This window comes from Mandrillus leucophaeus, unplaced genomic scaffold (assembly GCF_000951045.1).
Source record: "Mandrillus leucophaeus isolate KB7577 unplaced genomic scaffold, Mleu.le_1.0 Scaffold407, whole genome shotgun sequence".
In the NCBI taxonomy this organism is placed as follows: domain Eukaryota; kingdom Metazoa; phylum Chordata; class Mammalia; order Primates; family Cercopithecidae; genus Mandrillus; species Mandrillus leucophaeus.
In genome coordinates, this window is record NW_012104332.1 from 1,852,121 (window position 1) to 1,874,541 (window position 22,421).

The 22,421-nt window shown below is 41.7% G+C and overlaps 1 protein-coding gene across 1 annotated transcript in view; it reads right to left on the reverse strand.

Moving 5' to 3' along the window:
* Nucleotides 1–22,421, reverse strand: part of SERINC5 (serine incorporator 5) — a 148,690-nt gene that overhangs the window by 8,561 nt on the left and 117,708 nt on the right. Inside the window, exons 6-8 of the mRNA XM_011992213.1 lie at nt 17,405–17,616; nt 14,433–14,528; nt 6,626–6,752 (exon numbers count right to left, since the gene is read on the reverse strand). Coding sequence (XP_011847603.1) covers nt 6,626–6,752; nt 14,433–14,528; nt 17,405–17,616 — 435 coding nt within the window. The remainder of the gene's footprint in view (nt 1–6,625; nt 6,753–14,432; nt 14,529–17,404; nt 17,617–22,421) is intronic.

The window sequence follows — 22,421 nt, forward strand, 5'->3', positions numbered from 1 at the left end:
ATACAAAAATTAGCCAGGTGTGGTGGCACATGCCTGCAGTCCTAGCTACTGGTGAGGCTGAAGCAGGAGAATAGATTGAGCCTGGGAGGTTGCAGTGAGCATGATCACACCAGTGCACTTCAGCCTGAGTGACAGAGGTACTCTGCCTCAAAAAAAAAAAAAAGAGGGGCACATATTCTGCACATACAAGTTTTGATTTAGTACAGTGTATAGTTTCCAGAGCGGAAAATACAAGTTTTTAATTTTAAGAAGAGATCAGTATCAGAAATTTTCATTTGAAAGGTAACATTCATTGTTTACGAGGCTCAGAATAGGCCAGGTGCAGTGTGGTTCACACCTGTAATCCCGGCACTTTGGGAGGCTGAGGTGGGTGGATACTTTGAGGTCAGGAGTTCCAGACCTGGCCAACATGAAACCCCGTCTTTCCTAAAAATACAAAATTAGCCAGGTGTGGTGGCCAGCAGCTGTAATCCCAGCTACTCAGGAGGGTGAGGCAGGAAAATCGCTTGACACTCAGGAGGCAGAGGTTGCAGTGAGCTGAGATCACGCTACCGTACTCTAGCCTGGGTGAGAAAGTGAGACTCTATCTCAAAAAGAAAAAGCCTCAAGAGTAAATATTCTACTCTATAAATTCTTTGGATTAACATAATTTCCGGAAAACAAAGCTCTTTATTTGGGCTCCTTTGCCACTTCACCATCAAAGAGGCCTAACATGGGGACGGTTTTGTTTTTACTTCTATAAAGAACTACATTCAGAGCATCACTAATGCCATGTGACTTCTACAGGTAGATGTTACCCTACATTAAGATCTATATTCAGTTGCCAGGCATGGTGGCTCACATCCGTAATCCCAACACTTTGGGAGGCTGAGGCGGGCGGATCACCTGAGGTCAGGAATTCAAGATCAGCCTAGCCAACATGGTGAAACTCGTCTCTACTAAAAATATAAAAATTAGCCAGGCATGGTGGGGGGGCACCTGTAATCCCAGCTACTCGAGAAGCTGAGGCAGGATAATCGCTTGAACCCGGGAGGTGGATGTTGCAGGAAAAAAAAAAGATCTTTATTCAGTTGTAGCCTTTCTCCATACAACACTCTTCTTGGAATTATCAAGAAAAGGTTTTTTTTTAATAAGCTCTTAAAGCCTAGTAAATTCTTATTATCTGCATTCAGGCTATTACAAAGACCACTGTTTGGTGAACACAGCTCAAATTGCTATAAAACAATTCCTGGGTTACCTCTCCTCTTTCTGGGCTAAGAGAGGTGTGACTTTAGTTCAGTATTTCCCATGGGGATAGAGGGAGACTTACAGCATTGGGTTAAGACAATGCTTTATTGTACGGAGAATGTCTAACACACCACAGCGTGTTTACTGTCTCTGCCTGCTGCCACCTCACCCCAACCCGGCCAAAATGCCAGCAGTGCTCTGCAGTCATGGTGACAGCCAAAAAAAAAAAAAAAAAAATAGCCATGCCCTGTTTCCCTGCAGAACCACTACAGTACTCAGAACCCCTTCACACTGGCAGAAGAATGGACAATGCAGGTGCCCCTCAACACTGGCACTGCAGATGCTCCTGAAGCTGGCCAAAGTCCACTAGACCACAGAAAATCTCTAAATAACATGTCCAAACTTTCCTGGAGATCACACATTCTGCCTCCCTGACAAACGTACAGGGCAGTCCCTTGACAGATCCCATGACTATTCCCAGCCTTTGTGCAATGATAAAGATCAGTCATGATCCCCTGTGCTATAGAACCCAAAGGAGACCCGGGCTCTCTGTGAACCTGGGGCATGGGGTAGAGGATTTCTTTTTCTTTTTTTGGAGACGGAGTTTCGCTCTTATTGCCCAGGCTGGAGTGGGCTCGATCTTGGCTCACCGCAACCTCTGTCTTCCGGGTTCAAACGATTCTCCTGTCTCAGCCTCCCGAGTAGCTGGGGTTACAGGCATGCACCACCATGCCCAGTTAATTTTGTAATTTTAGTAGAGACGGGGTTTCTCCATTTTGGTCAGGCTGGTCTTGAACTCCTGACTTCAGGTGATCCACCCACCTCGCCCTCCCAAAGTGCTGGGATTAAAGGCGTGAGCCACTGTACCTGGACACGGGGTGGAAGATTTCTAACTTGAAGATTTCTAGCTGGCAGGCAGCCCAGAGTAGAATTCCCAAAATGAAGATACAAATCTCCCCCCTCCTTTCCCTACCTGCCCCTTAAAGACCCAGAATGTACCAAAAAAATAAATATCCTTTCTTGATTTCGCAACTTTTTTTACTGTAAGCCAACCCCCTCGCCAATGCTATCACACCAACCTGCAAACCAACCCACTTCAAACTAGGAAGTTGTCTGACATTGAATAAAGATTCTTACTTTTTCCAGTTTTATATTTAAAAGGATATTTTCAAAGATGGTTCAATATTAAGAATTATTTTTTCTCTTAAACACAGATAAAAGTGGAATGGCCAGGAAACTTTACGGCGCAAATGCTTTGTAATAATATAATTACGCAAGTCATCCAGTTTATCTTTCTCCCTCAGGGGACATTACACCAAGCCATCTGACGAAAAAGAGCAGGGAGAGACTATCCATCAGTGTCCCTAAATACTCCCGCAAAGAAGCCTCAAGGAAAGGTTGCCCAAAATTGGGAGTAGACAGCTACAGGTATAGACTCCATGCCTCCTTACATGTACAGTGAGGAGACTGACCTGATCAACTCCAGGATCCTCTCCAGGCTGATAGTTTGAAATTAAAGGCAACAGAATAACAATTTCAGTCAAAATCCAGAGACCAAGGGAGGAATTAAGAAATAGTTTGTGGAGATCAGGATTTGTCACAGCAAAGTTCCAGACTAAAGGGGTGTGGAGGGATGGGCCTATAGAAAGAGCCATCAAGGCTGGGCATGGTGGCTCACGCCTGTAATCCCAGCACTTTGGGAGGCCAAGGTGGGCGGATCACCTAAGTTTGGGAGTTCAAGACCAGCCTGACCAACATGGTGAAACTCCATCTCTACTAAAAATACAAAAATTAGCTGGGCATGGTGGCACACACCTATAATCCCAGCTATTCAGGAGGCTGAGGCAGGAGAATCGCTTGAACCCGGGAGGTGGAGGTTGCAGTGAGCTGAGATCTTACCATTGCACTCCAGCCTGGGTGACAGAGCAAAACTCTGTCAAGAAAGGAAGAAAGGAGAAAAGGAAGGAAGAAAGAAAGACGGAAAGAAAGACAGAAAGAAAGAAAGACAAGAAAGAAAGAGAGAGAGAGAGAGAAAAAGAAAGAAAGAAAGAAAGAAAGAAAGAAAGAAAGAAAGAAAGAAAGAAAGAAAGAAAGAAAGAAAGAGAGAGAGAGAGAGAAAAAGAAAGAAAGAAAGAAAGAAAGAAAGAAAGAAAGAAAGAAAGAAAGAAAGAGAAAGAAAGAAAGAAAGAGAGAGTGAGTCAACAGAATGCCAGGTGCCACGGTTATGCCTGTAGTCCCAGCTACTTGGGAGGCTGAGGCAGGAGGATCCCTCGAGCACAGGAGTTTACTCAGCCTGGGTAACATAGTGAGAACTTGCCTTAAAAATTTGTTTTTTGTCTAAAAAAATAAAAAGAGCCATCAGAGAACCCCACAAGTGGACCAAGGTGAGGGCTTACATGGGGTCCAAGCTATGATGTTCTTTCACAGCAATGATTCCTGGGTGCAATGGAAGGAGGCTCTGGAGAAAAGGCGGCCCCAGGCAGAAAGGCAGGGAGTAGGTTTGGGTTGAGCCCTTCTTCTGAGCTGAGGCTACAAACATTAAAACATACGTCTAGAGGGTGCCCCAGCTGCAAGAGTCAGGACGGAGACACCCCAAAGGAAACAAGTATTTGGGGGTGGGGCTTGGGGGCTCTGGAGGGTGAAGGGAAAGAGAGGAGCTGGGGAACTTCCCAGTCTTCTACAACTTTACAAAAGAGTGGACCCCAGGCAATCTTGGCCTTCTTCTCCCTTTAACCTACATACTATCTATAGTCTCTGGCTTCCTACAATTTCTGTCAAGAATCCTAGATATTCCTGCAATTATGTTCAAATGACAGTTCCCACCCAGACGATGTGGCCTTTTTGTAACATCCTCCAACCTTTCATTCCTCTGAGTCAGGAAGGAAAACAAACTCTTCAGAAGTCCAGATCTGAAAAAACCCTAGTTGGGCTGACTCCCACTCCTACAGCATCCCTTTTATTCCCAGGCCCTAGTAAGCCTGAATTCAGAGTTCTTAAAGCTGACCCCTTGAAGAGCTGCAGTGGGTAATTACAGCAAACATCAATCACATGGGCCCTGGGGGAACTAACTCCTGGGGGCACTAACTGCCCAGCCCACAGAGTGTGCTCTCGCCTACACATTACAGAAGTACCCACAGAGCAGACTGGTCATCCTCGTCTCCACTTTGTAGGGTCTGCAGTTTTATATGTTCTCATCCCATCAGGCACTGCAGTTCTGTAGTTTACCCATTCAATAACAATGTTTGTTGCTGGCATCTAGACAGATTTTTTTTTTTTTTTTTTTTTTTTTTTTTTTTAGTAGCTATCAACTTTGAAAATTGACACCTTTTGGGAATACCAGACCAGCCCTTGCCAGTCTCCACTATGGTGACTCAGTCCTGTAAGAGACAACATTTTATTCATCATCTCTCACTCAAGGGCCAACTCAGAAGAATTCTTTACACCTGCTAGAAATAGTGAGAAAATATGATAGGGTGAAAATTCCATGTTGTGAAATGCCCTGTGTGTGGTAACCCTATGCAAGAGGCTAAGAAGAATTTTTGCCGTCTTTTCCATTGAAGGGTTTACGGCAAATCCAAACTCTACTTTATCTAAAGGGAATTTCTTTCTTTTTTTTTTTTTGAGATAGAGTTTCTCTCTTGTTGCCCAGGCTGGAGTGCAATGGCGCGATCTCAGCTTACTGCAACCTCCACCTCCTGGGTTCAAGCAATTCTCCAGCCTCAGCCTCCCGAGTAGCTGGGATTACAGGTGTATACCACCACGCCCAGCTAATTTTTGTATTTTTAGTAGATATGGGGGTTTCATCATGTTGGCCAGGCTGGTCTCAAACTCCTGACCTCAGGAGATCCATCCACCTCAGCCTCCCAAAGTGCTGAGATTATAGGCGTGAGCCACCGCACCGGCCAATGGCAAATATATTTTTTTTCATATGCTCGTAGGTACCCAGTAACCCACAAAAACATATGATTTTATTCTGTCAAATATCTTCATAGTTGGTTTTTTAAGAGTCAGGGTCTCACTCTGTTGCTTAGGCTGGAGTGGAGTTACCCCTAGCTCACTGCAGCCTTAGACACCTGGGTTCAAGTGATCCTCCCATCTCAGCCTCCTGAGTAGCTGGGACCACAGGCACGCGCCATCATGCCTGATTTTTTTTTTTTTAAGAAACAGGATCTCGCTATGTTGTCCAGGCTGGTCTCAAACTCCTGGGTTCAACTGATCCTCCTGCCTCAGCCTCCCAAAGCGCTGGGATTACAGGTGTGAGCCACTGCACCACGCAGCCTGCTTCCTGTATTGTAAGTACTCAGTGAACAACTTAGGAATTAGTAAAATTGAAAGGCCAGAAAGAAGTCACCAGAGTCCATTATGCAACAAGGAAACTCTGTCACTTTGTCACACACAGGCCAACAATGAATGTATGTAACCATCATCTTAACACCCACCTGCAAAACAAGCATTTTATGGCTTGATGCATGACCCTGAGCAAATAGACTCCAAAACGCCTGTGTCCCTGTTGGTCCCTTTTTAATAGCAGAAGCTGTTAAAGGAGGTAAGAGAAAATGCCAACATGCTCAGAAAGACATTGTATTTATACAAGCTATCGCCACCAGGAGTGCTTACTTTCAGCAAAAAGCAAGATTATAATGTGTCTATGACTCAATTCAATGGAATTGAATTTTTACACTGAACATTAACAAAATGTAAACACAGAAGTAAAGGCTAAATGTGAAAAGGTTGCTGTCAAAGGGAAGCTTAGTTATCAGCAAAATATATATCCAGATTAACTAGCCATTTCTATCCTTGACTTTTCTCCCTCTAGCAATCTTATAAGCCTTTTAAAGGTGGAATAACACCCACCACAAGCATCTGAAACACAGCCCACTTATGTATCACATCTACTTTTGGAGGAGCCGGTTTGCTTAGTGAACAACAGCATTGTGGGTTTTAGCAGAAAAGAGAAGGAACATTTCCTGTCTGAACAGAATGACCACGCATGCAGCACTTTGTACTCTTTCCATCAACAGCAGAACAAAGCTATTTCCTTTGGATTAGAAAGCTGCCAGGACATGCTGGCACATTTTATCTCTTCTTTACTTTGTGCTCCCCTGCCCTCCAGTAAGGGTACAGCAAACTACTATTCAACCATCTTTTAAAGGGTGTTAGGCAATGGTGCTGCAACATACCATATATTTGCTTTACTGACCCCAAATAAAAACAAGTAAGGTAAATGAAGTTCAAATATTTAGAGTTCATGCTTTTCACCTTTTTACTTGTGGTTGTTTTCCCCCCTCCTCAAATGGTATTTGTTTCTGCAGCCTCACAGCAACTGAAAGTTATTTCAATTCTTTTCCTGCAATTTTAAACTCTGCAAAAATGGCCTTGAGTAACTCCCAAGACTTACCATGAATATAAGATACATCCGATTAAGAGGCTGGTCCCCAGTATAGTCACCAAGTTTTCATCTCTGTACAGGTCTTGACCAAAGTCAGGAACACAGATTGTAACATTTTTTCCATGTTCATCTAGAACTTGTAAAGAAAAAACAAAGTCATCATAGTGAAATAGAAAGTCCAGTTGTAACTCACAGAAGCACTCATTTTGGCAAAACTCAGGTAGCTGTGGTGTACCTCCTTAGAATAGTGAACACTTATCACTGGAAACTTCTACTCTACAGGCTGTTTCCATGCAGACTGGATTTCTGCTATTTCAAAGAACCATTCTCCCACATCATCACACCCTTGGAACAAGACCCTCAGATTCCAGCTCAGTGCCATGGGGCTCAAACAGATCCAGGACCTAAGGAGAGAGTCTTGCTCATTTTCAGTACTATTCAAACAATAGTAAAAAGACAGGTCAGGCGCATTTTTCAGTTGACAGGACAGCCCCTAAAGAGAGGTAGGGTGCAGATACCAAGCAGTGCTGAGGTGAATCAACAGCCAACAATAGCTCCTAAACCAGTTGAGAAGCTATTTAGATGTGATATGATAATCGCGATATCTTTCTGTCTACAACTTGGAAACCTCCTGAGGTTTTTTTTTAAATATGGGTGACCACATGTGATATTGTGAAATATGTATTTGGTCTTCATCCGCATTTACTTGCAAGCAACTCCTAAAATCCTTGAAATCTCCAAAATGGTGTCTTTTTGTATGTTAATGATGAACTAATGGCTGGCAGCCCCTAGGCAGCTTCAGGATGGGGGCTGGTCACCAGAAAGACCAAGGTAGGATTAGAGGGTTGGGGCTTTCAGACCCACTCTCCAAACTCCAGGAATGGGAGGAATGGGAGAAATGACAGTTGATCACCACGGGCCAATGGTTTAATCCTGTGTAATGACTTCAATCATGCCTGTGTAACGAAGTCTCCATAAAAGGCCCAAAAGGACATGGTTCAGAGAGCTTTCTGAGAGCTGGAGGCTTACAGGAAGGTGAACACGACCTCATCCACATGTTAGGAACCCAGCCACACCAACTCCATGGAGACAGAAGCTCGGGACCCTTCCAGACCTTGCCTTATACGTATTTTCACCTGCCTGTTTACTCATATTCTTTAAAATATCCTTTGTAATAAATTAGTAAAGATAAGTATTTCCTGAGTTCTGTGAGCCACTCTATCAAATTAATCCATCCCAAAGAAGGGGTAACTGTGGGAGCCCTAACAGTTGGTCAGAAGTTATGGGGGGCCGGACTTGTGACCAGCGGGAAGGGTAGGGCTGTTTTGTGGAATTGAGCCTTCAACCTGTGGGATCTGACCTCATCTCCAGTTGGAGCATCCGAATTGGATTGGAGGACACCCAAGTGAAGCCCACTGCGGAACTTCCTGCCTGCTTGCTGGTGGGCACAAATCTCCACATATTTTAGTGTCACAGAAACCTTCTGTGTTGACTGTTGTAGTGTGAAACAGAAGAAAAACTGAGTTATTCTAAACACTACGTAACAAAGATTCCTATAATATAACCATCAGTGGTAATTTACCTTTTACCTGACATGGGGTCTTCCATTTGGAACACCCAACCTAGGTCTGACTGCCAACTTTGCCACCAAAGCAAGTAACATAAACATAAAATAACACTCCAGAAACCACTTTACAAACGTGTACATTTTAAGTGTCTGAAGTGAAACTAAAATTATTTTTTTTTTCTTTTTTCTTTTTCAGTAGAGATGGGGTTTCACCATGTTAGCCAGGATGGTCTCGATCTCCTGACCCCGTGATCCGCCCGTCTCGGCCTCCCAAAGTGCTGGGATTACAAGCTTGAGCCACCGCGCCCGGCCGGGGAGACTAAAATTATGACTGGTATTTGCACTTGAAACAGTAAACATAACTGTGTATGCTGTGGTTTAAAGAATCTTTTATTATTTGTATAAATTTATGGGGTACAAGTGTTAGTTTTACATATAGTGGAGAAGTCTTGGCTTTTAGTGTATCTATCACCCAAATAATGTGTATTGTACCCATTAAGTAATTTCTCACCATCTATCCCCTCCCTCCTTCCTATGTTTGAGACTTCACTATCATTCCACACTCATGTCCATGTGTAGACACTATTTAACTCCCACTTAAAAGTGAGAACATGCAGTATTTTTCTGTGTCTGCTTGTTTTACTTAAGATAATGGCTTCGTTTCATCCATGTTGCTACAAAAGACAGGATTTCATTCTTTTTATGGCTGAATAGTATTCCATTGTGTGGATATATACATATATATATATTTGTATATATATAAATCACGTTTTTTTTTTTGAGACAGAGTCTCGCTCTGTAGCCCAGGCTAGAGTGCAGTGGTGCGATCTCGACCTCGGCTCACTGCAAGCTCTGCCTCCCGGGTTCACGCCATTCTCCTGCCTCAGTCTCCTGAGTAGCTGGGACTACAGGCGCCCGCCACCGCGCCCGGCTAATTTTTTGTATTTTTAGTAGAGATGGGGTTTCACCGTGGTCTCGATCTCCTGACCTCGTGATCCGCCCACCTCGGCCTCCCAAAGTGCTGGGATTACAAGCGTGAGCCACCGTGCCCGGCCAAATCACGTTTTCTTTATCCAATCATCTATTGATGGACACTTAAGGTGATTCCATATCTTTGCTATTGTGAACTGTGCTGCGATAAACACAGAGGTGCAGGTATCTTTTTGAAATAATGATTTCTTTTCCTTTTCATAGATACCCAGTAGTGGGATTGCTGGATCAAATGGTAGCTCTATTTTTAGTTCTCTGAGAAATCTCCACACTGTTTCCCATAGTAGCTATGCTAATTTACATTTCCATCAACAGTGTAAGTGTTCCCATTTCTCCACATCCTTGCCAACATCTGTTACTTTTTGTCTATTTAATACTAGCCATTCTGACTGATGTGAAATGGCATCTAGTTATGGTTTTAATTTGCATTTCTCGGATGATTAGCAATGTTGAGCATTTTTTTCATATGCCTGTTGGCCATTTATATGTCTTATTTAGAAAAAAAATTAAATGTCTATTCATGTCCTTTGACCACTTTTTAATGGATTTAGTGGTTTTTGTTTTTGAATTGAGCTCCTTGTAAATTCTGCATATTGCTCCCTTGTAAGACACAGTTTGCAAATATTTTCTCTGATTCTGCAGGTTGTCTGTTCACGCTGTTGATTATTTCTTTTGCTGTACAGAAGCTAATTAGATTAATATAGTTCCATTTGTCTGGTTTTGTTTTTGTTGTCTGTGCTTTTGAGGTCTTAGTCATGAATTCTTTGCCTTGAGCAATATCCAGAAGAGTTTTCCTCTAGTATTTTTATAGTTTCAGGTCTTACATGTAAGTCTTTAATCCACCTTTTGTTGGTTTTTGTATGTGGTGAGAGACAGGGTAGGGGTTCAGCATAAGGAAATCCAAATTTTCCAGGACCACTTATTGAAAAACGTATCCTTTCCCCAGTGTGTGTTCTTGTCAACTTTGTCAAAGACCAGATGGCTATAAATATGTGGCTTTACTTCTGGGTTCTCTATGCAGTTCCATGGATCTATTCTTATGCAAATACCATGCTATTTTGCTTACTGTAGCTTTGTAGCGTAATTTGAAGAAGGGACTCCTCCAGCTTTGAAGTGTGATTCCTCCAAGCTTTGTTCTTTTTGCTCAGGATTGCTTTAGCTATTCTGGCTCTGTTGTTTCCATACAAATTTTAGGATTGTTTTTCTGTGAAAAATATCATTGATATTTTTATAGGGATAGCACTGAATGTGTAAGACTGCTTTAGGCAATATGGTCATTTTAACAATATTTATTCTTCTGATCCATGAGCATGGGATGTCTTTCCATTTGCTTGCATTTTTTTTTTTTTTTTGAGACGTGGTCTTGTTCTTTCACCCAGTCTGGTGTACAGTGGCCTGATCATAGATCACTGTAACCTCAAGCTCCTGGGCTCAGGTGATCTTCCCACCTCAAACCCATGAGTAGCTAGAACTGCAGGTGCATGCCACCACACCCAGCAAATTTGTAAATTTTTTGTGGAGATGGGGTTTTGCTATGTTGCTCAGGCCGGCCTCAAATTCCTGGCCTCAAGCTATCCTCCCACCTTGGCCTCCCAAAGTGCTGGGATCACAGGAATGTGCCACTACTTATGGCCCCTCCCTCTAAGTTTTTCATCAGTGTTTAGCAGTTTTCATTGTAAAGATCTTTCACCTCCTTCATTAAATGTATTCTTAGTTATTTTATTTTTTGTAGCTATTGTAAATGGGATCAGCTTCTTCATTTGGTTCTCTGCTAGATGATTACTGGTGTATAGAAACACTACTAATTTTTTTTTTTTTGAGGCGGAGTCTTGCTCCGTTGTCCAGGCTGGGGTGCGGGGGTGCAGTAGTGTGATCCTGGCTCACTGCAACCTCCCCCTCCCGGTTCAAGTGATTCTCCTGTCTCAGCCTCCCAAGTAGTTGGGATTACAGATGTGTGCACCACCAGGACTCACTAATTTTTATATTTTTAGTAGAGACAGGGTTTCACCATGTTGGCCAAGCTGGTCTTGAGCTCCTGACCTCAAATGATCCACCCACTTTGCCTTCCCAAAGTGCTGGGATTACAGATGTGAGTCAACGTACCCAGCCAAAACACTAGTAACTTTTGTATGTTGATTTTGTATACCTCAATATTATTGAATTCGTTATACAAATCTAAGAGTGTTTTGGTGGAACCTTTTGGGTTTTCTAGATACAGAATCATATCATCAACAAACATGATAATTTGACTTCCTCTCTTCCAATTTGGATGCCTTTTATTTCTTTCTCTTGCCTGAGTGTCCTGGCTAGGACTTCCAGTACTATGGTGAATAGGCATGGTGAAGGTAGGCACCCTTATCTTGGTCCAGTTCTCAAAAGTTATGTTCCTACTTTATTGAGGGTTTTTTTTTTTTTACCACAAAAAGATGCTGAATTTTAACAAATGCTTTTTCTGCATCTATTGAAATGATCACATGGTGTTTATCTTTAATTCTGTTTATGTAATATGTAATGTATGATGTATCATATTTATAAATTTGCATATGTTGAATCATTCTTGCCTCTATGGTACAATGCCCACTTGATCATGGTATATTATCTTCTGATTACTATTACATTGTGTTTGCTAGTATTTTGTTGAAGATTTTTCCATCTATGTTCATCAGGGGTATTGGTCTGTAATTTTCTTTTTTGTTGTATCCCTGTCTGGTTTTGGTTATCAGGGTGATATATCAGGCCTTGTATAATGAGTCAGGGAGAGTTCTTTCCTCCTCCATTTTTTGGCACAATTTCAGGAGGACTGGTATTAGTTCTCCCTTATATGTTTGGTAGGATTTGGCTATGACTCCATCCGGTCCTGGCTTTTTCTTATTGGAAGATTTTTTAAATCACTGATTCAGTGTCACTATTCATTATTGGATTGTTTAGGATTTCTATTCCTTCTTGCTTTCCAGAAATGTATCCATTTCCTCTAGGTTTTCTAGTTTGTAAGTATATGGATGTTCATAATAGTCTGTAATGATCTTTGTACTTTTGTGGTATTATTGTGATTTTTCCTTTTTCATTTCCAATTTTGTTGATTTGGTCTTCTCTCTTCTTGGTTAGTCTAGGGGCTTATCAATTTTGTTTATCTTTTCAACAAACCAACTTTTTTTTGTTTTGTTGATCCTCTGTATTTTTCTCATGGGTTTTTTTTTTTGGTGGGGGGAGGTCTGTATTTTATTTAGTTCCTTATTTTTTTGAGACAAAGTCCCTGTCTATTGCCCTGGGTAGAGTGCAGTGGTGCAATAAGAGCTCACAGTTCACTGCAGCCTCAACCTCTGGGGCTCCAGGGATTCTCCCACCTCAGCCTCCTGAGTAGCTGGGACTACAGATGTGCGCCACCATGCCTGGATACTTTTTTGTATTTTTTTGTAGGGACAGGGTTTCGCCACGTTGCCCAGGCTGGTCTCAAACTCCTGGGATCCTGCAATCTGCCTGCCTCAGCCTCCCGAAGTGCTAGGATTACAAGCATGAGCCAGCTCACACAGCCCTGATATTTGTTATTTCTTTTGTTCTGCTAACTTTGGGTTTGGTTTCTTCTTGATTTTCTAGTTCCAGGTGCAACATTAGGTTGTTAATTTGTGATCTTTCTACTTTTTTGATGTAGGCATTTAATGCTATAAACTTCCCTGTGTATGCTGTGGTTTCAAGAATCTTTATTCTTAGGCTAATTTAAAAAATGTAGAGCACTTGAAATTTAAAATAAATTTTTTCTGGTTTTTTTTGTTGTTTTTTTTTTCCTGGTAGAGATACATATGTTGCCAAGGCTGGTCTCAGCTCCTGGCTACAAGCAATCTTCCTGCCTCAGCCTCCCAAGGTGCTTAGATTACAGGCATGAGCCACCATGCTCAGCCTTTTTTTGTTTTAAAGGGATACCTGCCATTTAAAAATAGTGTAAATTAAAATCCCAGTAAGTTAAAGCCAGAAATTAATACATAAACAGATATAAAAGAAGTCTTGAAGAGACGAAATTTATGTACACTTACCGAGTCAAGATAAAATATTAAAAAAAAAAAAAAATTAAATCCAGGATAGGCAATACTTACTTAAGACCTCCACTTACATTACTTTCCACTGTAAATAGCAACAAGGACAAGCCCATAAATAGTACGTATATATGCTAAAACTTTCAAAATTATCATTGCACCAGCTTTCCAAATTTAAGAGGAAACAACTTCAATTTTCTTAGACACTACATTTATTTAATTTGATTTATATAAGCTCAAATATACCCAAACATACATTTATATATGCTTATGTGTATGTATATATGTATGTATGTGTGTGTATATTTACATTTATACATCACAAAAGTAATAGAGAGGGTAAGTTAAGTTTCTGCAAGTTACTTAAGCAGCAGGATCAGTCTATAAACCAGGCAGTCCGACTTCAAAGCTCATGCTCTAATCACTATGTTCGGCTGTCTCTGTAAATAAATGTCATTTAGGACGAGTGGTTTGAGGTCACATAGCCAGTAAATCACGGGATCTGTGCTCAGATCCTGCTCCCTACTCCCCACTCCCCCACATTCTTTCCACTCTCTCTGTTTCACTGCTATAGTCAGAAAAGAAAAGAAATACAACTAAATTAAGAGGTTATTTAGGCCTAAAAGCAAACTCCACAGCCAAACCTTTCCTCCTGTCTGTCCTACACACCAGGAAGAATTGAAAAAGGGAATTTTCCTTTACATAGCTCAAGTTAAAGACTTTTTTAACTTTAAAAGAGAGATGAAAAAGTCTAGATCATCTCTCTATTGTGATTTAGTACACTTCTAATATTTATTTTTCAACTTAATTTTTGTGGATACATAGTAGGTGTACATATTTATGTGGTACATGAGATGTTTTAATACAGGCATGAAATATGTAACCATCACATCATCTAAAATGGGGTATCCATCCCCTCATGCATTGATCCTTTGTGTTACAAGCAATTCAATTATACTCTTTTAGTTATTTTTAAATGTACAATTAAATTTGACTGTAGTCACCCTGTTGTGCTATCAAATACTAGGTCTTATTCATTCTTCCTATTTATTGTGTACCCATTAATCATCCCAACCTCCTCCCAAACCTCCCCCAAACCCTTCCCAGCCTCTGGTAGCCATCCTTCTGCTCTCTATCTCCATGGCCTCTCCAATATTTAAACAATAGTTCACTCCTCCATGAATGAAAATATTCACACCGCAAACACAAGCCCCCTAACAGGCTGGCTTACCTACTTCTGCAGGTTTGCTGGACAGAGCTGAGAAGGTGAGGTAGGTGACATAGCAGCTTATGACCCCTGATTGTAGGAGCCCCGAGTGCGGCTGTCCTGAAAAATGACAAGAGACAGACAGACAACAGGTTTTAATTTGAAGAAAAAGAAAGCATATGCCTAGAAAACCTGACAGTCCCCATGACAGTCCTCAAACTTGAGCATCCACCTTTAAAGGAAAGAAAAGAGAAAAAAAAAATGTAGTATGTTTCTCAGATAAAACTAAAAAGATATTAAGGGGGAGAGAGTTACACACTGAGCTGAACATTGCTATTTTAAAGATGTCAGGTTCTGCCAAGTTCTCTACCAATACTTTATCAAGCCTATGGCTATACTTAAATACACTAACTAGTCTCCCTGAGGTTTGTAACATTAGTTCTTAAATCCCAAGATCAGAAAAAAAATTACCGTCATTGTTGATAAAACCACATAGCTTAGTTGGGGAGGGGAGTAAGCGGTAAACCAGATTTCACAGGGGATGTATTCCGGATTCTACAAGGTCATCACATACCACAATCTATGACAGGACAAAAAGCTCTTACCTGCCAATGGACAAAAAGCTTTTGGGAACAGAATACAAGAATTGCTCTTGGCTAAAGAGGAAGGCTATGGGGCTCAGCATTCACTGGGAGAAGGGCTTTAAGGTTATTTATTGATTCATTTATTTTTAACTTTTATTTTAGGTTTGGGGGTGTATATGCAGGTTTGTTGTAAGGGGAAAATTATCATGGGGGTTTGTTGTACAGATTATTTCGTCACCCAGGTATTAAGTCTAGTACCCATTAGTTATCTTTCCTGATCCTCTCCTTCTTCCCACCCTCCACCTTCTGATGGATAGGCCCCAGTGTGTGTTGTTCCCCTCTATGTGTCCATATGTTCTCATCATTTAGCTCCCACTTTTAAGCAAGAACATGTGGTATTTGGTTTTCTGTTCCTGTGTTCATTTTAAGGATAATGTCTTCCAGCACCATTCATGTTCCTGAAAAGGACATGATCTCTTACCTTTTTATGGCTACACAGTATTCCATAGATTCCATAGTGTATATGTACCACATTTTCTTTATTCAGTATACCATTGATGGGCATTTAGGTTGATTCCATATCTTTGCTATTGTGAATAGTATTGCAGTGAACATACGTGTGCCTGTGTCTTTATGTGAGAACCATTTATATTCTTTGGGTATATACCCAGTAATGAGATTGCTGGGCCTAATGGTAGTTCTGTTTTTAGGTCTGAGGAACTGCCACACTGCTTTCCACTATGGTTGAACTAATTTACATTCCCACCAACAGTGTATAAGTGTTCATTTTTCTCTGAAACTTCACAAGCCATCTGTTATTTTTTGAAAGTTATAATATTTCAAGTAAACTAAAGGTTCAGATCTTTCAGGGTAACCAGGATGTGATAAGGGATCTCTCTTTTTTTCCCGTGAAATTTTCGACCACTTACTGACATAAAAGGATGCAGTTTTACTCAGTCTTGTGGTCAAATTTGTTTCCAAAATTATCATTATTAAATTATAATTACCGATAAAGACATAAAACAGACCCTGTTATAATGTTGCTCTTTGGCAAGGAAATAAGATTTCCCTTAGCACCTAATGGTACTAAACCAAATATTTCAGAACATTATCCCTATTTCAAAAGATAAAGATTTAACCCAAAGATTTTAATCAGAATATCAAGTTATTCTAGGAACTCTTAACTGATCAATTAAAGGGATTAGGCAAATACTCTCAATTTCAATAATGGTCTTAAAATTTTTAACAGAGGAAAACATAGTATTTGTGACTAGTTTTTTTTTTCCTTCTTCTTTTTTGACACAGAGTCTCACTCTGTCACCCAGGCTGGAGTGCAGTGGGGGGATCTTGGCTAACTGCAACCTCTGCCTCCCGGGTTCAAGCAATTCTCCTGCCTTGGCCTAACCAGGTAGCAGGGACTACAGGCGTGCGCCACCACAGCTGGTTAATTTTTTTGGGTATTTTTAGTAGAGACGGGGTTTCCCCATGTTGGCCAGGCTGGTCTTGAACTCCTGACCTCAGATGATCTGCCGCCTGCCTTGGCCTCCCAAAGTGGGGATTACAGGCACGAAACACCGCACCCGACCACTAGTTGCCTTTTTAAACCACTATCTTAGAAAGGATTCAAGGGGGCTGTAAATTTATCGCCTATATTTTCCTACCTAGAACCTGAATGTCATGCGCATTTTCATCACCTATAGGGTCCGACACCCACAAAAAAACATCAGACCAGGGACATCTCACTGTAAGCCCAAAGACACTATATCCTGGCTTAAGAAACCAAGAGTAGTTTATAAATGACAATTCACATGTACACTTCCTAAAGCACTTTCAAATGCCACTGTCTCTTCCTTCCGGCTTTGAAATGACCATGAACAAGGTCAGGCTCACATGTTTCCACTGACTTCACTGAGGAAGAACCTGGGTCTAAGGAAGGTTAGCACATGGGCCAGCTGCTGGCTGAGCTAGGATGGGATGTCCTGCTTCCTGACTCCCAGACCACACTGCCCACAGCCTTGAGTGAAAGATGACCCGAGAACCAACCCTTTCTGCGGCCCTTTCATTCAACTTTTACACAGAGATTGTAGGCAAGCTCATAAACAACTGACTTGATATACTTGGAAGGCATTTCCCATTTAAAGGCTCCTTGTGGTACATTATTTAGCAAAGGCAGTATCTTCCTATTCATTGACTTCGTTAAGTTCAGGTCTTTCTCGACATGAGAAATGCTTGCCTATCACAGCTCGAGCGTGAGATATGAAGAGACTGGAGCCCCACCTTGCCCACTACTGACACATCCACAGTAAGTTAAGGAATACCCTAGTTAAAAAAAAAAAAAAAAAAAAACCATTGAGTTTGCTCAAAGACACTTAGGAAAATATAAATAAGGAAGAATGGAAAAACCATGCTTACGATTTTGGACACAGGGCGAGATGGCTACCAATGAAATAAGCACACACAGGCCTCCATTTACTCCCAGCAGAATTTTGTTTTCCATGCAGCCGTCTTTCTGTGTGTAAAACACTGCCATCAAAACCAAGCCTCCAGTGGCAATGGAATACATGATGAGTGTCACCAGGGCCAGGGAGGCGTACCACAGCTTGTTACTGGCTGTGCCTGCTGTCCTGTTTCTCCGGGAAGTGGGTAAGAGGGAGAGGAGAGAAGACAAGTCAATGAAGCCCACCATTCTCTGATAACATTCACCATCCCTCAGGCAGTAACTAATACTACAGGCCACAGGCACTGGTACCCAGCTGCCCAGAAGACACATTATTTTAGCAGTGATTATGCTCTATCAAAGCTAGAAGGTTCTGGTAAATATGGAAACTTCTTGACTAAAGCTTAGAATTTTCTCTCAACACTGAGAGAATTCCACTTTCTGCAGCAAATGTATTCATTCATTAAAATGAATAATGTCAACCCAAATGAGAGACTGAGGCAACAGTCTCAATCAACCGAGGTTTACTGAGCCAGAGGTTTGAGGGTGCACCCAAAAACACACAAGTCACAGAATCTTCTGTGGCTGGTGCTCCCAAAGAGGTTGCAGAAGGCTCGGATTTACCCACTTCTTTAAAGGGAAGAAGGCATGCAGTTTTAAAGGGGACAGGTGGTGAGGCAAACGCGACATTCTCCCGAGATTTTAACTAGTGCCCAGTAAACTCCGCTATACAAGAGATATGATAAACATTTCAAAAGGGAGTAAAGGAAGAGTTCATTATATAGTCTCAGGGTAGGCAGAGAAATGACTGCTCTCCTGTCTTTGTTCTGCACCTGAGAAGATAAGCTTGTAATGGGCATTGTCAGTGTGAAATGTAACAGACTGCAATTCCATGGACAAGGAGCTAGACTTAGGTCGCAGACCAAAAGTTACAGCTGATATGCCCTTTTTTATGGGAAGATACATATCTTGAAAGGTTTAGGGATCAGCAGATAATTTACTTATGAGCAATTTGAGGGCAGTAAACTGGGATGCACGGGGCCTTTTGCCTTCTGTAGAGGTCTACCTAATGTGTAGTCCTTTGACACAAGGTTGGGAAGTCACAGCTATCTATGGGCAGGTGGGGGGGAGACAGCAGTGTCACGTGACTCTGTCTCCAGGTTTAACTCTCTGTTTGGTGTAATGAGTTTGAGCAGTCCTGAGACTCTTCATTTCCTTTAGCCACCTACAGACTTTATTCTAGCTTCTCCATTCTAACTGTGAACCACCCTGGGTCAGTTTTTGGCAGGAAGAAAAAGTTGCTCTTCACTGGGCTTCTCCAAGTTTTCTCCATAAACATAGAGCCCCAAAGTGCCATAGTCTCTACTCCAAAGTGCTGCCAGGAGAGGTGGCTCACACCTGTAATCCCAGCACTTTGAGAGGCCAAGGCAGGCGGATCACTTGAAGCTAGGAGTTCAAGACCAGCCTGGGCAACATGGCAAAACTTTGTCTCTACAAAAATTAGAAATATTAGCAGCGTGTGGTGGTGCAAACTTGTAGTCCCAGCTGCTTGGGAGACTGAGGTAGAAGGATCACCTGAACTCCGGTGGATGACGGCGGCTATGAGCCATGGCTGCACTCCAGTTTGGGCAAGAGTGAGACCCTGTCTAAATTTTTTTTTTTTTTTTTGAGATGGAGTCTCGCTCTGTTGCCCAGGCTGGAGTGCAGTGGTGTGATCTTGGCTCATTGCAACCTCCACCTCCCAGGTTCAAGCAATTCTCTGCCTCAGCCTCCCTCGTAGCTGGAATTACAGGCACCCACCACCATGCCCGGCTAGTTTTTGTCTTTTTATTAAAGACGGGGTTTCACCATCTTGGCCAGGCTGGTCTTGAACTCCTGACCTTGCGATCCACCTGCCTCTGCCTCCCAAAGTGCTAGGATTACAGGCATGAGCCACTGTGCCTGGCCCTAAATATTTAATAATAATAATAAATAAACTTTTAAAAACAGAAACAAAGTTTTGCCAGCAGCTCTTCTGGATGCCATCTTCTTAGGGAGAAAAGAGAATTACCTTTACTAAGAACCATATTGGCTGACCTTAGCTCTTTATTCCTTGAACTGAAGAGAAGGGCCTGTAACTGTGCTGCTTCTTTATCTAAAATAGTATCAGGGAATACTAAAAGAAAATTTGACATTAAAAAAAGTTAAATAGATAGGAATAAATTCTGGTGATCAACTGTATGGTAGGGTGATGATGGCTAGCAGTAAGGTATTGTATATTACAAAACAGCTAGAGGAGAGGCTTTTGAAGATTCTCAACACAAAGAAATGATACAGCCTGGCCAACAGAGCAAGACCCCATCTACAAAAACCAAAAACCAAACCAAAACAAAAAACAAAGATATTAGCTGGACATGCTAATTAGCTAGCTTCTTGGGAGGCAGAGGCAGGAGGATCTCTTGAGCCTAGGAGTTCAAGGCTGCAGTGAGTTACGACTGCGCCACTGCACTCCAGCCTGGGTGACAGAGTGAGACTCTGTCTCTTTAAAAAAAAGAAAAAAAAAAGAAAGGAAAGAAAGAAAAAGATGATAAATCCATGAGGTAATGAATAGCCAACTACCTTGATTTGATTACTGTATGACATATATGTATCAACATGTCAAAATGTACCCGATAAATATGTACAATTACAATACATCAATTAAAAAATAAATTAGGGCACAGTGGCTCACACCTGTAATCCCAGCACTTTGGGAGGCCAAGGCGGACAGATTACAAGGTCAGGAATTCGAGACCAGCCTGACCAACATGGCAAAACCCCATCTCTACCAAAAATACAAAAATTACCCGGGCATGGTGGTGCATGCCTGTAATCCCAGCTACTTGGGTGGCTGAATCGCTTGGACACCAGAGGCAGAAGTTGCAGTGAGCCCAGATCATGCCACTGCACTCCAGCCTGGGCAAGAGAGGAAGACCCTGTCTCACACAAAAAAGGAAATTGTTCAGAACAAAGAAAAGTATCTATAAATGCTAAATGAACTAGACAGAACAACAGGGAGAATGAATTGAATGAATCATTGTCATCTGCCTTATGATTATACTGCTCTTTGTAACCACATTCTCCCAAACCTCACAGAAAAAGCAACTTACTTTATGCCCTCACAAAACTGGAAAGTGTTCAAGCAACCCAGTTAAAATGTTTTAATGATGAAAAAATTCCTGCAGCCAGAAACAAAGAAAATAGGGAGGAAAGGCCAAAATGAGAATGACCGTCATATTCCTGAAACTGTGCCAGACACTCCAATGGCCTTGGAATTATTCTAACATAAAAGGCGTACAAAGGAAATGAGAGAAAATGGGATTTTAAAAAGGAAAAAACAATCTAAGAGCAAATAATAATGGATGATGGGGAGACAGCGTGAATTATACAGAAAAAGGTAAACACTGCTGACTGGTTTGTGGGTGGGAGATGACCAACATTTCTATTCACTATTCTTTTTGGTTATGTTATTAGAATATGAAGGACTTTCTTACAGTTAATTAATATTTACAGTCCATCCCAAAGTTAAATCTTCAACCCCAACCTTTCCCCTGAACGTCACTTATATTAACCAACTGTTCGTTTAACAATTGGAGACCCACTCGAAGGTCTAATTGGCATCTCAAAGTTAGCACATTCAGGCTAAGGTAACTTCCTGATATTGACACCCCCATTCCTCCCTCCCCCAAACCTGCCATTGTGCAATCATCCCAACCTCAGAAAACAGCAATTCCATCTTCCCATTGTTGGGGGAAGAGAGAAAGAAAGAGGAAAGGAAAGAAAGGAAAGGAAAGAAAGAGGAAAGGAAAAGGAAAAGGAAAGAAGGAAGGAAGGAAGGAAGAGAAGAGAAGAGAAGAGAAGAGAAGAGAAGAGAAGAGAAGAGAAGAGAAGAGAAGAGAGAACAGCACAGAAGAACTGCGGTCACTCTGGAAGCTTCTTGCTGCTCTACCCTCCCCCACCCACCTCCACTCAGAGCTGGCTTTGGAACATATGAGGATCCAGCTCCTTGGTACCACAGAGTTCCAGACTACTCCTCCCTCACCTGGATTGTCTCCCCCTGACCTCCTTACTTGCACCTCTGATATCTTTTCACCTTTCTTGACTTAAAACAGATTATATTCCTCCCTTCTTAAGGCCCTCTGGTGTTCTCCCATCCCACTAAAAATACAAAAAAAAAGTCTTTACACTTGACACCTAAAGCCCTTTGTTTCAATGCTAATAGAGAATTGACACTGTAAACCACAAAATTTGAGCTAGAAAGGAAAAAAAAAGAACACACCAATTAGTCCAAACACATTATTTAAGTGTGAAAACTGAGGTCAGAGGGGCCAACTGTGAAAGAGTGAAAGAGCAAGCATTAAAAGGGGCACTGAAGCCGAACACAATGTCATCCCAGTACTTTGGGAGGCCAAGGCAAAAGGATCTCTTTAACCCAGGAATTCAAGATCAGCCTGGGCAACGTGGCGAAACCCCATCTCTACCAAAAAAAAAAAGATATTAGCCAAGTGTGGTGCCACATGCCTGCAGTCCCAGCTTCTCAGGGTGCTGAGGTGGGAGAATCACTTAAGCCTGGGAAATTGAAGCTCCAATGAGCCATGGTCACACAACTGCACTCCTGCCTGGATGACAAAGTGAGATCCCATCTCAAAAAATAATAATAAAAAAAAAAAAGAAAAAGAAGAAAAGAAAGGGGTACTGAAATCTGCATCTCCCGGTTGCCAGGCCCAAGACCTTTCTACCCTACTGTTTTCAGGATCATCTGCTTCTCAAGATGTTTACAAAGAGATAAATGAAAAAGGGAAGAAAAGGTACTTTAGTTATTCTATTAAGAGCAATGAGCATATTTTCTAGATTCTTATACGTAAGAGTCTGTTAAACTATAAACATGTTGACAATAGGGATTTTTGTTGGCATATATGCCTCAAAGCTTGGATAATAGCAACACTATTTGTTGCAGAGCTTTTAAGTCATTCT